At 33.1% G+C, this 16,112-nt stretch overlaps 1 protein-coding gene across 1 annotated transcript; it reads right to left on the reverse strand.

Annotated features, from left to right (window-relative positions):
• Positions 1 to 8,894: 8,894 nt before the first annotated feature.
• LOC140865862 (uncharacterized) lies at positions 8,895 to 12,662 on the reverse strand. Its single transcript, XM_073270686.1, has 3 exons — positions 12,381 to 12,662; positions 11,419 to 11,529; positions 8,895 to 9,435 (listed from the first exon to the last, which is right to left on the reverse strand). Exons 1-3 carry the CDS (start codon positions 12,495 to 12,497, stop codon positions 9,202 to 9,204), a joined length of 462 nt encoding a protein of 153 aa, XP_073126787.1. The 5' UTR covers positions 12,498 to 12,662; the 3' UTR covers positions 8,895 to 9,201.
• Between the last annotated feature and the right edge of the window lie 3,450 nt (positions 12,663 to 16,112).

Raw genomic sequence — 16,112 nt, forward strand, 5'->3', positions numbered from 1 at the left:
ATATAATTTCATGTTATTATATAAGAGGTTGTCTAGGACACTGACCTTATAATAACGTGATATGATATATATTTTATTGCGTATATTTAATTATGATTATCATTATATTCATCACATGATTATCACGAATTTTTATTCAACACATACTCGATTTTTTCTTACCCCAACGGTAACAAATGGCTAGTTTTTGCCCTATACATATGTGCACTCAAACTCATTTTCAATCACACCAAATTCACTCTTTCTCTCATAATAATTTCTCCTCGATTTTTCGAAGATGAAGATGATGGCATTTCTAAGGCTATTTTTCATAACGATTATGAACATCATGCTCACGAGTTTTGTACTCACCAGCGATTTTTCACCACATACCTTTTCTCTATTTATACACGCACTTATAATATTCGTTCTTCCATTATTTTGTATTGTCATATTAATGGAAATTAACTAATAAAATGCATTGTTATTTTTCTAGTACCACCATGTCAAATTTGGCAAAGATTGAATTCGTTGCGCTCGATATCACTGAAAAGAATTATATGTCATGGACTCTCGATGTAAAGATGCATCTTGAGTTATTGGGTCTAAGTGATACCATCAAAGAAATTAATATATCAACCTCACAAGATAAAGCAAAGGCAATGATTTTCTTACGCCGACATCTTGATGAAGGGTTGAAATGTGAGTATCTCACATAAAAAGACCCAATGATTTTATGGAAAGGGTTGAAAGAAAGATTTGAGCATATAAGGGAAGTGATACTTCTGACCGCCCGTGATGAATGGAATACGTTGAGATTCCAAGAATTTAAAAAAATCAGTGATTATAATTCTGCGATGTATCGAATAGTCTCGCAATTAAAATACTGTGGACTTGAAGTCACGGAGATGGAAATGCTTGAGAAAATATTTTCCACTTTTCACGCATCAAATATAACTCTACAGCAACAGTATAGAGTGCGTGGTTCTACAAGATATTCTGAACTCATTGCATGTCTTCTTGTGGCGAAAAAGAACAACGAATTGTTAATCAGAAATCATCAATCCCGACTCACTGGATCAACGGCATTTCCTGAAGCAAATGTCATAATGAAAAATGAAAACCAAAATCAAAGGCATAGACCAGATTTTGGTCGTGGACGAGATCAAGGAAGTGGGCGTGGACGTGGACGTGGACGTGGACGTAAAAATTATCGCGGTCGTGGTCATGGCTGTGGATATGAAAATAATCGAGATAGTTATTTCAATAACTTATCTCAAAAGAACGTCACGAACCACCCACCAAAAAGGCAGCATGAAAATACGAGTGAAAATGAAAATCACTCAAAAATATCTGAGAGTGTTTGTTATAGATGTGGCACTCCAGGGAATTGGTCACATATTTGTTGAACCCCTGAGCACCTATGTAAGCTCTATAAAGAATCGACAAAGGAAAAAGGAAAAGAGACCAATTTTGTTGAAGATAGTGACCATTTAATTGGTTCAACTAGTTTCAATGCTGCAGATTTTTTGAATGATTTCGAAGACATTGATTAAAAGATTGGTGGGACTAGATTGTAACAAATTTGTATTTTTCATGCATTCTTGTATTATAAAGCATGTTATATTTTGCATTTGTATTGTACTTAATTTTTCTTTATTGCATTTTTGTGAAGTTTGATAAGGAAAATGCTATGAGCAAACATGGAAATAATATCATGGAAATTTGCATACCGGATAGTGATACAACGCACACTATTCTGCGAGATGAAAGATATTTTTTGGAAATAAAACCAACAAAAACAATGGTGAATACAATATCAGGTCCTGTAGACTTGATTGAAGGTTGTGGTAAAGCACAATTTTTGTTACCAAATGGTACAAAATTTTTGATAAATGATGCTTTATATTCACCACAATCGAAAAGAAATTTGTTGAGTTTTAATGACATATATTCTCATGGATATGATACTGAGACGATAACTGATAGAAATCAGAAATATATGTGTTTTACCACATATAAATCAGAAAAAAAATATGTGGTTGAAAAATTATCAATGCTCCTTACTGGATTGCATTATACACATATAAAGCCAATCGAATCAAATATGGTGGTTAATAGTTCTTCAATATTAACCAACTGGCATGATCGATTGGGACATCCTGGTTCAATAATGATGCGAAGAATTAATGAAAATACGCATGGTCATCCATTGAAAGGCCAGAAGATCTTTCAGAATAATAAGTTTCAATGTAAAGCATGTTCTCTTGGAAAACTTATTATAAGACCATCGCCAGCTAAAATCCAAACAGAATCACCCATATTTCTTGAACGCATTCAGGGTGATATTTGTGGGCCAATTCATCCACCATGTGGACCATTTCGATATTTTATGGTATTGATCGATGCTTCTAGCAGATGGTCACATGTATGCTTATTGTCAACTCGAAATGTGGCATTTGCAAGATTAATGGCTCAAATAATAAAATTGTGAAATCAATTTCCCGATTATACAATCAAGAAAATAAGACTTGATAATGCTGGAGAATTTACTTCACAAACTTTCAATGATTATTGTATGTCAATGGAAATTACTGTTGAACATCATGTTGCTCATGTTCATACACAGAATGGATTAGTTGAATCATTGATTAAACGTCTACAACTAATTGCTAGACCAATGATTATGAGAACAAAACTCCCTATTTCTATATGGGGACATGCAATTTTACATGCTGCGGCATTAATTCGCATATGACCAAGTTCATATCATAAATTCTCCCCATTGCAGCTTGCATTTGGTAAAGAACCAAATATTTCTCATCTGAGAATTTTTGGATGTATGGTGTATGTGCCTATTGCACCACCTCAACGATCAAAAACGGGTCCTCAAAGAAAAATTGGTATTTATATCGGTTATGATAGTCCATCAATCATTCGATATCTTGAGCCTCAGACAGACGATGTGTTTACAGCACGCTTTGCTGATTGTCATTTTAATGAAGAAATCTTCCCAGTGTTAGGGGGAGAAAAGAAACACATCGAAAAAGAAATCACATGGTATGTACCATCATTGTTACATTTGGATCTAAGGACCAAACAATGTGAGAAAGATGTACAACAAATTGTGCACTTGCAAAGAATTGTAAATCAAATGCCAGATGCATTTGCAGACACAAAAGGGGTAACAAAATCATATATGCATGCTGTAAATGCCCCTGCTCGAATTGAAATTCCAAAAAAATAAATTGAAGACACTCATGATGTCATAAAACGCTTAAAGCGTGGAAGGCCAGTCGGTTCCAAGGATAAAAATCCTCGGAAAAGAAAAGGCATAGAGAAGCACGATGATCATAAAAAAAGAAAATGGTGTTCCAGAAAAAACACCTGATGATGAAAATGTTCTGTCAGAACCACAAACTGACGAGAATCGTGAAATCTCTATCAATTATATTAATACTGGAAAAATATGGAACCGAAAAGACATAGAAGATTTTAATGTAATATTTTCTTATAATATGGCTTATGACATCATAAATGAAAATGAGGATCATGAACCAAAATCTTTTGGTAAATGTAAAACTCGTCATGATTGGGCCAAATGGAAAGATGTCATCCAGGTTGAATTGGATTCGCTGAATAAACATAATGTTTTTGGACCTATAGTCCTCACACCTGAAGGTGTAAAACCTATTGGATACAAATGGGTTTTTATTCAAAAGCGAAATGAGAAAAATGAAATAGTCAGATATAAAGCTAGACTTGTTGCACAAGGTTTTTCTCAAAGGCCTGGAATTGATTATGAAGAAACGTATTCTCATGTTATGGATGCAATTATGTTTCGATATTTAATTAGTTTGGCAATGTCTGAAAATTTGAAAATGTGTCTTATGGATGTTGTTACAGCTTACTTATACGGATCACTTGATAGTGATATATACATGAAAATACCTGAAGGATTTAAGATGTCTGAAGCACAAAGTTCAAAACCCAGAGAATTTTATTCTGTAAAATTGCAAAGATCATTATATAGGTTAAAGCAATCCGGCCGAATGTTGTATAATCGGCTAAGTGAGCACTTGATGAAAAAGGGATATGTAAATGATCCAATATTCCCTTGTGTTTTCATCAAGAAAACAACATCCGGATGTGTAATTATTATTGTATATGTTGATGATTTAAACATCATTGGAACGAATAAAGAAATTTAAGAAGTTATGATGTACTTGAAGGAAGAATTCGAAATGAAGGATCTTGGAAAAACTAAGTATTGTCTGGGTTTGCAAATCGAACAAAAAGAATGTGGAATTTTTGTTCACCAGGCAAATTATACAGAAAAGATCCTTAAACGTTTTAATATGGATAAATCAAATTCATTAAGTACTCCAATGGTTGTAAGATCATTAAACATAGAAAAGGATTCATTCCGTCCAAGTGAAGATGATGAAGTTATTCTTGGTCAAGAAGTACCATATCTAAGTGTCATTGGTGCCCTTATGTATCTTGCAAATTGCACTAGACCTGATATATCTTTTGCTGTCAATTTATTGGCAAGATTTAGTTCATATCCAACAAAGAGGCACTGGAACGGAATTAAACATATATTCCGTTATCTACGAGGAACAACAGATTTGGGACTTTTGTACTCAAAAGACACCAATCAAAGTATCATTGGTTATGCTGATGATGGATATTTATCTGATCCACATAAGGCACGTTCCCAAACCGGATATGTATTTACTCGTGGAGGCACCGCAATTTCTTGGCGTTCACAGAAAATAACACTCGTAACAACTTCATCAAATCACGCCGAGATTATTGCATTACATGAAGCAAGTCGTGAATGTGTATGGTTAAAGTCAATGACCAAACATATTCAAATATCGTGTGGATTGACAGTAGACAAGAAGCCTGTGACACTATATGAAGATAATGCTGCATGTATTGCTCAAATGAAAGAAGGATACATCAAAAGTGACAGAACCAAACATATCCCCCCAAAATTCTTTGCCTACACTCAAGAGCTTGAGAAGAATAAAGATATTGATATCTGTTACATTCAATCAAGTGAGAACTCATCAGATCTCTTCACAAAGGCACTTCCCACGACGATATTCAAAAAGCATATATACAGCATTGGGATGCGCAATCTACGGAATATGTGAAGAATCACTCATGTTAACATGAGGGGGAGTTTACATGGCTGCACTCTTTTTTTCTTACTATGGTTTTTATCCCACTGGGTTTTTCTCAGTAAGGTTTTTAACGAGGCAGTATAAAACACGTAATGAAGACAGTCATCATATCATGATCATCATCACAAGGGGGAGTGTTGAAAAATATATTATTATTATTATGTTGAATATTGAATATTGAATGTTGAATGTTGAATATTGAGTTGTAAAATGTGGAAAATTAGTGTGTGATGATGTAGATGATGATGTTTTAATTTTTGGACTAATCTCAAATGTGGATCTATAAATAGGTCTTCATTTGTGATGAAAAATACAATTGAGTTGAGAGAAAAATATTATAAAGTGTAGAGTTTGATATATTTTGAATTTTGAAGTTTTTACTTTTTACCATAAATTTTTACTTTTTCACAACATAGATATATTTATAACACTTAATTATAACTATAAAATCGAGTTTTTAAAATAGTTGTCAAAACTGCTTTTTAACTTTTAAAAAAAATTATATCAAACAAATATTTATATACTTAGAACAACTTACAAAACTTTTATAAAAATTATGTAAAAAAATACTTTTATAAAAAAAATTATAAATATTTATCCAAACAAAACGTATGTTGTTTGTAATTATGAAAAAAAAAAAAAAGTGGTGTGGTTTTGTAGAATCAAGAAGCTTTGTTCCCTTTCTTTCTCCGCTTAAAAATAATCTATACAAAAAATTGTATTTAATTTTTTTTATTAATAGTTGGGGGGAAAAAAGAATAACTTACATATGATCATATGAAATAGCTACAAAAACATTGTGGAATTTGAAAAATATCTATTTCACCCCTTTGAAAAAATTACTTGTTTCATACCCATTGAACTTTTAAACCTGTATCAAAACTTCGTCTATAATATTTACTTAAAAAAATTGGCAATAAAAATCATTAAGAAAATATTTAAAAAGAGATTTTCTTAAATCGGAAAAATAGTAGTGTGTGTATATATTTTGCTCTTTCCAAACCAAAAATAAAAATAAAAATAAAAGAAAGAAAGAAGGTATTTGGAAAAAATCCTTTTTTGATTTGACTTTTGTATTCCTCCCAACTGGCCCCACCTTGCTGCAAACAATCCAATAATTCTATTTGGATGAAATGCCATTTGGTATTCGTTAATTGGTCGTCCTCTCAAAAGAGAAGAAAAGAACAAGAATATTTCTTGGGCATTCTAGAGAAAATTTAAACTATACGCCTAAATTAATCGGAAATGAAATTTTCAGAATCTCATCTTTGGTTTTCTTTGATTAAATTATCCATTTTATTGTCATATATTTATTTTTTATATCAGTAGCGATTGGTTTTGTTTGAAAATGTTAATGTGTGTTATATAATAATAATGATAATAATATGTTACAATGAATTCTTATAAGTTCATAAGAATAATAACCAAGAGATCTCATTTCCTTCTTTTTTTTTCCAATGAATTTTTTGGGGCAAATTTTTCATCATCTTTATTAGGATTTTGTGTTTTTCAAAAACCTATCATAATATACTTTCTTTTCCCCCTAAAACATGGCAGCAGATTTTTGTAGTCGTCCAAAGTTAGCATACACCTTAGGGTACATGGAATCAAACTATATGTATGTGTGTGTGGTTTTAAAACATACGAGGATTTATTTATTTTATTTTATTTTTGGGTGGCCGCTGAATACAATTTGCTCGAATTTGTGGGGTGCATGCCATCGCTAAAGAGCACAATGGTTAGATTAAATCCTAATAAAATAAAGATGTGTATTGATTAGGACCTTGCATATACAATTTACCCTAATTCCTAACTCTCTCGTTCGAGTGATTGATTTTGAAGTGTAGTTCACTAAATGCAAGTTAGCAAAGCCAATAACTTACTCCACTTTATATAATAAATTTCAAAGAGAAAATGCTGAAAGGAAAAATAAACATTAGAAATTTAGAATTATAATTTGTTCAACTGTTTTAAGTGAACAAATTCGTTTGATACGAAAGATGTGATTTAAAATCCCTATATCCTCCCGTGTTTGGCTCAAATTTTACATTACTCCGAGTTAAAAATAGTTATGTTATGCTTATCTTTCAATTATGAGTGCAGATGAAAACCATAAACCAATAGCCTCTTTCATGGCAAAGATGCATAGCAAAGCCATTAACTATCAAGGATGCAAATAGTACAATGAAAAATCTTGATGATTGATAAATGAGAAGGATGATGAACTTCGACTGATGTGCTTCAATCACATTAATTTGGTATTAATCAACAGGAAATTAACAAAAGATGCTATCCTTAATTTGTTACCTAAAGATAAGAGAGAAGATAAATGAAGTTATTCAGAAAATTAAAGGAAATGAAAACTTAGTAAACATGTACGCTAATTTGATGGCATAGTCTGTTTTTGGAGTCCATTCCATCTGTCTTTGCCTAGTGGATTTCCAATGTTGCAAGAGTTTTCTCATATATACAACTATAATAAGTTGTTGAATGATTCCAAATCAACACTTTGATAGGCTATATCGGAGCCCATTCCATCTGGTTTTCACCCCGTAAAGGCTCACTAGCATAAGGATTTAGTAACCTGGGTGGGAGAAGTAAAGGCTTACCAATAAACGTTAAAAGTCAGACCAAATAAAATAGAATAGATAAACGTCGGGATAGTGAGGTTTAGTTCTAATCGACCATTCAATCACTTCTGCCTTCGATGGAGAGCAAACTTTCTAGTCTCGTTCGTCGATTGTGTCGGAAACTTGGGAGCTATTTCATTCTAGGTTTCATAAGTGGCTAAAAAGATGTTATGGAAGTGGATCTTGTAAGTTGCAAGCTATAGTTTATATATATCATTACAATTGGAATTCTTCCGAAGTGTAAGACTGTATAGCAAAGAGACTCTCTCGAGCGACCTATGCATACAAATGCTAAACCGTCAAGATCAAAACGGTTCTCATTTCTTGTACACACATCTTCCATGCATTTCTGTTTTCTGATGATAAAGTTCATGCACTCTTATGTTCGACAATATAGTGGTTTTACGCTAAGCTACCACAAGTTCGACCATTGTATCATGGGAAACATAACGTCCATCTTAAACCTCAAATGCTTCGCCACTAAAACATGGAAAAATCAGGACATCCGTAATGAATATCAAGGCACTTTCTGCAAGACCGAATCTAGTTTAATCCGTCCAATGGCTACGATTGATGCTTTATCGATTTTAATCCGCACTCTACGTTTTCATATATTCCCTCTTTAACAGATTGTCGTTTAAAAGGAGCTTATAAAATAGTTACCGTTGTTCTGAGTGATTCTTGTATCTGCAGACGCAACACATATTGTGATAGCTTGATTGAAGTAAAACTAACCAGGAACTTGATAGTCAGTACATGGATTTTGTAAAGAGTAGTCGATTTTCGAAAATTCTAAAGTTGGTGAAGGATTTGGAGTTTTGATGTAGAACAGAGATTTGGTGCAAACAGGAAACATCATAAAATCCACAATCATGCAGAATTTAAATCATTCTAGTTTTCCTATATATCACGGGTTTATGCAGTGACATACCACGGGGCATTAACATACTATCATGTATCAACAAGTTGGATAGTGTGTACTTATCACAGACTATATACGTGAAAATGTGTCAACAATTTAGCTACAATTTAACAGAGATTAGCCATAGAGCTGATATGACACGTACACTTAATCGTGGCTTCAAATAACAATACACAAGCTCAGAATATAATGTATAAATCCGAAAAATTATGGCAGAAAACTCACACGAAAATGTGTTGCCGCCAAAAACTTTTAGATTCATTTCCCAGAATAGCCTACTTATTCGACAAGCCCGCCCTTCATGCAAGATATGATGATGTGTGGCTTTGTCACATTACATACAACATAATCAAAGTTTTTTAAAATGAATTTGATATTAGAGTGCATCAAATATAATTAAGCATTTTGGAGAAACAAACAAGTGTGGCTTTTCTACACGTTACTTTTCAAAATTTCAGAACAAAAATGCACCGGCTTAACTCACTTGAGCACGCTTATCCGAAGATATTGAATCGTTGGTATGTTGATCAGGTTGGGTGGTGCTTTTCAACTTTTCGGTTTTTTCAACTTCAGCTTGCTCAAGTAAAGCCCGTGATTGCATTGCCTTCATCATCTCCTTCATTGTCTTTTCCTCTCCTTCAAGCTGAGTTTTCATTAGCATCTCTGCTTCCTTGTCAATTGGCTTGAAGTACTCCTCAATGGCTGCCTCCTGTGTGCAATCATCAACTATTATTGTTCAACAACTAAAAAATAACTCTGAAGAAATTGGGAAACAAACAAATAATAAGCACAAGCTGTGCTAAAAAAAAAAGAGAAGAAACAAATAGAAGGATTACACCAAGGAATTTGAGGAGTTATCCATACTGCAATCAATTTTTGTAGTATGGAATATAAAAGCCTACTTCAAAGATTTAATGTTGCTAAATTTTTTTTATTTTTTTTTAAAACCCATGGTTCTCTTTAAAATTATGAATCAAACTTACAAGTCTTGAATCATATTAATAAAAAAAAAATATTAGTAGTTAGTACAAAGAAAGCTGTTATGAAGGTACAATGAGTTCTAAAGTTAATAAAATATATGAACAAAATGATGTTTGCCTCTGACCTAAGACCGTCAAATGCGTAGGTCCGTAGGAAGAGAATGCCTAGGCATTAAAATTATATTAATCAACGTGTGAAACAGATATTATGAATTGATCTGTTGGAGCCAAACCATAGTTGTTAAAATCGCAAAGGGGTCCTGGAGCTGAGAAGAAAGGAGAGGCGTGCACATCACCAAAGCAACATGCACTAAATTACCACTATTATATGACAAAACACTACAAAAGTATATTATATCACAAAAAATATTATCTAGTACTGCAGACTACTGCTATTTTATGGTAAAGTGCATATATTTTTAGAATGCAGTTAGAACAATAATTTCCGTGTTACTTTTATTTTCTAATCTAGATGATTGAGATTTTATTTTTAGTATGTTGTGTGTAGTTAAAAAATCGGGTACTGCTAGCAGTTTTTTCTTTTCTTTACTTTTTTTTTACCCAAAGTGTAGGGATTTTCTCTACTAATTTGTCCAAGGCAAATTGACAATTTAGACCCTAGTTTACAGTTGTTATCTATCTATCTATATATGTAATTTTCGAATATTTTTACGAAATAGAACATCAATTAAATTTTCTTAAATTGTAAAAGGGAAAATATATGACTTTCCTTAGGCCCATTTATTTTCTTCTCTGGTTTGGTAAACTTTTCTTTTCTCTTATCTTAAAACTTAAAACAGAAAAGAAAGGGAAAAAAAATGAGGCACGTGCCTAGGTATATTATACACCCAGGCATAGAGGGGTCGCCTGGTGGCGCCTCTTGCCTTAAAGCGAGAGGCGCTCGCCTTTAATAACACTGAGCCGAACAAATCCACAAATAATGAGGTTATGGCGGTGGATAGAGAACTGAAAGAAACTCATTTAGTTCATTAATAAATTGGATGCCAACCTATAAGGACCTAAGTCAAAATATAACATATCGGCATCAAAATTGGGTCGTTAAGCTATACTTTTAACATATGGGTAGAATGATATCTTATATTCCGAATGCAACCGCATTTCATAAGCTTTTGTTTTTAGTGTCGGTTAAACGATTGCAAATTCCAATCACCATCATTTGCAACCCTCTCCCCCAAACAATATACATGCTTAAGCCAAACTGCATTTAGGAAGTCGCAAAATACGATTCCTTTTCAGCACAACACCACCTTCATAGCTAAAAATGCCATACATGCCAACAACACGAAAGCTGTGAAGCCATGATGATGCGAACAGACTACACAGAAGGCCTGCTCCACCTCAAACGAGCGCTAATAACTATCACCATGGTTCAAATCTATTTAGTCGCATTAATTGCATACAGTAAAATAAGGAAATCCATATTTTATTAACATCAGTCGGTGCTTTTGGAAACAAATTCCAATAAAGTATGTTCCTTTAGATTCCAATAAACAGATACAAGGGTACCACCAACCGGCAACAGTACACTATGCGTGCATTAGGTAGACTCTTTCTTAAAATATATATAAACGAACTGAACACCAGTTTGTCAAGTGGGTGTGTTCAGTCCAATAAGCACACAGAGATAGATGACGGAACATTGCCAACTATTACATAACATGCAATAGAAGAAGTATAAATGACAAACTTACTGTTTCCTCTAACTTCTTATTCATTGATTGCATATCTCGTACCATCTGCCGCACCTCTGATAAAATAATTTGTTCAGGTACCTTTTGGATAGCGGCTTTCTTTTCTTCCGCCTTTTTAGGAAGAAGAAAGTTGAAGTAAGAACAGAAAATGACAAGAAGTTTAGGAGTGTACATTATCATAACATTAATCTGGAAATATAAAATTCAGATTTTCATCAAGTATTGCCAACTAGCTGCTACGATGTCGTATTGTCAACATGGTTGAAGTAGTTCTCTCACGTGTACATTTTAACTTTGGGAACTAACTGTAAGCAGTTAGTTTGAAAGTAACGGCGACACGACTCCTCATATGGAGTCATAGACAACAAGATACTGGCCGCAATACTTGAGACAGTGTAACACTACAGAGTAATAGAAAGTACTATATCAATATGACAATTTGCACATTATGCAACTCCCAAATTTAACCAATTATTTAAAAAAAAACTAATTAAAGGACTAATGTAGTAATGTAATACCATGTAGTGAGGCATTGAGGATTACGGCTACAGTTTTGAAGAACTCTCATGTTTAGATTCACTTTAGGAACAAAACAGCCGGACTGCCAGAGGTAGGTAGGACTATACGCGCTATGATTTTGTCCGATTGAACTCTAGTGAAGATCAATCAAATATCTTGATTACTGAAATGCTCATAAACCATGAGGTAAACTAAATGAAATACTCATATGAAAAATCACATCCCTTCATTTCCGCTGTCAAGAAATATTCACCTACTATATTAATTCATCACATTTCAACATAATTTATTTTTATCTCTAAAGAACAAAAATCCCATTTCATCGAAAACAGGAAAACAAAATTTCAGCAATTTCCCAGCATGTCCAATCTAAATTTTAAATTAAAAGCAAAATATCGCAGATGCACGGAACAGAAACCAAAAAGGGAAAAATAAAAAGAAACCTTCTGAAGGCGTTGCTGCAGCTGCAATCTATAAGATCGGATCCTTCGTTCTTCGTAGCCCGAAAGAACCCTAACATAGAACATCGCTTTTCTCCCAAATTCCAAGAGCTTATCCATTTCGTTCAATCTTCTTCAACGAATCAAACCAATACTACCATAGTAATGAATTGAATCAGCAGCAATTGGTGATCCAAGAAAAGGGTTTTTGCAAGTTTTAGCTTCGGAGCAAACAATAGAGGGGTGCTGTGTTTTACATTTAGTTGATGCTGATTGTTGAACGCCGCCACCATATAAAAAATGCTAATTATAAATTACAAGTTGATTTTTTTTTTATTTTTCATACCTGTTAATTGATAGAATAAATATGTTTAATTGCAGTTTTTATAAAAAAAAAAAAACCCACGTATCTTTACTTATATCTTACTATATTATTAAAGTACATACCCTATAATTAACAAACTTTCAATTAATTGTAGAATCTTGATTTGAAATTACCATTATCTACTAACTTAATTTTCAATAAAACCAAAATTATTGGGCAAAATAGTCATTTTATACGATTTTCTCTTTTCTAGCCATTAGATGCTCACTTTGTGCTCTTTGATATTTTTTTATTTACAAAAATGACACTTACTTTGATATATATTTTTTGTGAATATTTGTTTAGGAAAACGTTAAATTTTTATTATTTTTTAATTTTAAAATTTATTATTTAATGTCTTCGTTAAAAAACGAAATGTACGAGCACGCAACGCGTGCAGCGGAATACTAGTATATTATAAATTCACAAAGTTATTAGAGAAACTAAATTTAGTCAAAAATATGAACGGACAAAATTGTCATATTTTTTTCTTTGATCCAAGATCAGAAGGACTCCTTCAAAAAAAATAAAAAATCCGAAAGGCAAAAAATGATTCGACCAAACCCAACCTCCTCTGTTGCGCATTTTCTCCCCAAGTTTATTTATCCCTCATCCTCCTTCCTTCTCTACGTTTTTAATTTTCTTTTTTCAGCTTATAATTTACGTAAATTTATGATAGTAAATCTTATATCTTACTAATTTATTAATATAAAATAGCATATGATTATATTTAAATATTACATTATACATGTAATGCATGTGTCTCGTGACTAGTATTGTATCATATTTTTACCATAGATACTATATTTTAAAACATATTTTTAGCGCCAATGAGACTCTTACAAGTAAAATGGATGCATGCATTTGTGAAAAAAAAATAATAATAATGCAATTTAGAGCTACTAATTTGGATTGAGCACGTCGGATTAATTTAGCTAGACACGTAATTTAAGTGTGTTGGATAAAATTTTGTCAACTCATTCAAAGACGAGCCTAAATGGACCAACCCGCACTGGTCGTGAGCCCAAACAGGCATAGGGTGGTTTCGCAGGTTTGGAAGGAAACCTTATTTTTAAAAGAAAAAAATTTATACACTATATGGATTTATTGTGGTATATATATATATATATATATTGCAATTTGTGAATTTTTTTTGTATTAACGGTTCTGTATCAATGTTTTTCAAACCAGACCGGATCGGTCGGTTCAACTAGTTCGACCACGAACCGGTTATGGATCCGGTCCGAAATAAGATCAAAAATCATTTTTCTGGTTAAATCGCTTGGAACCAGTCAAACCCGATCAAAAATTGGTTGGACTGACCTTAATCGGTTCACCTAATTTTTTTTAAAAAAAAATGTAATTATTTCTTATTTTCCATGAAACAACATATTTCTCATATTTAAAAATTTTATTTTGGTTACATATACATTATTATTTGGTTTTAAGTTTTTAAAAATAGTATTTTAGTAATATTTGAACTTATTTTGATTTATTTTGTGTTTATAAAATATATAATAATCATATTCATATATATATTGATCAAATATATGTTGTTTTTTTTTATTTTAAACTTTACCTTTGTCAAGTATATATATTATTATATATAGAAATATTTTAAGGTTTTTAAAATTAAAATATATCAATTATTATATTATATTATTATTTTATACAATATAACAATATTTCAGTCCGACTGTCCGGTTGAATCGATCCAACCGATTGAACTGTTTTTTAATGGTTTGATGGTTCGATTATCGGTTCGATTATAAAAATATTGTTTTGTATAAAATGTACAAAAATGTGAAATAAAAAATTAGAAATTTTATTGATATTTTTAATGAAATGAAGATTTTAAGTAATTATAATGATGTTTTATATTTATTTTTATTTTTTTGTGGTATGCCTAACCCGCAACCGACCTTGAGTTGGGTCGAGGATTTCTACCCCGTCGGGATGGCGGTCCAACCCGCCCTGTCGTATGACAGGTTTTTGAAGAGTTTTCCCTCTCCGTCAAGTTAGCTAACCAAGACTAGTTGTCTCAACCTTAAAAACGGTTTGGACCACAAGGTAGTGCGAATAAACGGTCCAAGAGTTTTATGACTCTTTTGTACTTAAGTAAGCACATTTAACAAGATAATATAAGCAGGGAAGTAAATGTCATAAGATATATGAAAGTTAGAAGGTAAAATTCTTCTACGTCTTGTCTCCCCTTCTTCTACATAGAAAAAAATTCACTAGAAAACTTTGGCAATGCAACCCAATCCAATTGTATGACTTATCCCTTGTCTAGACTGAAACTCTCTTAGCCCAATTTCCTAATTAAACTAATCAACTACCTAATCATGTTTAATTGGTCAAAACATGGTTATGAGATTCTTGTTTGGGTAATTAGAGTTTAAAAAAAACGGATTCAGGACGATCAGAATGGACCAGAGGGACCCAAGTGTTGGGAAAGTTCGGAAGCTCTGAAGAGCAGTTCGGAAGCTCCGAACATGATCGGATGACAATATACAAGATCGGAGGCACCGAGCAGTTCGAAAGTTCCAAACTGCATATCAGTGGATCCGAACCCTACACTGACAGCCAAGTATGGACTTCTGATTGGTGATTTGATAGGGGTGAGTTTGAAAGCTCCGAACCCTCAGTACGGAATGTCTGAACTCTGTCGGCAGCTGAAATTTTCCAATCACAGGACACGTGTTCGGTGGCTAGAAATCGAAAGCTCCGATTGGGGAGATCAAAAGTTTCGAAGTGCATTCGTAAGCTTCGAACCAGGGATCGGAAGTTTCGATCGTTGCCTATCTATAGGGGCTGAGGCTTTCACTTTTTTTTTGCTCATTTATCTTTTTTTTTTATCTATTTCCTTGTGTGTCCTTGAGGGTTTCTAAGCGTCGTTTTGGAGGTCATTCAATAGCGAGGTGTTGTCGGGATCGTAGCGGAGTTGTTCCTAGAGTTTGAAGTCATCGTCATCAAAGGGTTGACTACGGATACAGGTATAATGCTAGACTCTAATTAGCTTTAGTGAGTAGCTATTAGTCTAATTCAAGCTTTTAGTATGCAGAGACTGATATGGTGATTAATTGCTTGTAGGCTTGGACATGAGTACCCGAGTTGCTAGGTTGCTTGAGTTGCTTAAGTAGAGGTACGTACATACTATCTGAGATATCTTGATTGAATATGCATGTTCTATGTTTGCATGTTTATATAGCATGGTTTATGTGCATATATTATGTCAAGATTATTATGATGTATGCATTATTATGTTGAGCATGTACCTCGATATAACCCGTAGTGAGGTCACTCAGCCTCGAGTTCTTGAGTGGATGGTTGGACCCCTGGGATTATGGGATCAGGGCATCGATATCCAC

Source organism: Henckelia pumila, chromosome 4 (assembly GCF_033568475.1).
Source record: "Henckelia pumila isolate YLH828 chromosome 4, ASM3356847v2, whole genome shotgun sequence".
NCBI classification, from domain to species: Eukaryota; Viridiplantae; Streptophyta; class Magnoliopsida; order Lamiales; family Gesneriaceae; genus Henckelia; species Henckelia pumila.

What these genes read in the sequence shown, in the direction of transcription:
- LOC140865862 (XM_073270686.1), bottom strand. Translation starts at nt 12,497, where the DNA reads ATGGATAAGCTCTTGGAATTTGGGAGAAAAGCGATGTTCTATGTTAGG. An exon ending in TGCAGCAACGCCTTCAGAAG is followed by an intron (nt 11,530 to 12,380) that starts GTTTCTTTTTAT and finishes CTTCCTAAAAAG; the next exon opens with GCGGAAGAAAAGAAAGCCGC. An exon ending in ATAAGAAGTTAGAGGAAACA is followed by an intron (nt 9,436 to 11,418) that starts GTAAGTTTGTCA and finishes GATTGCACACAG; the next exon opens with GAGGCAGCCATTGAGGAGTA.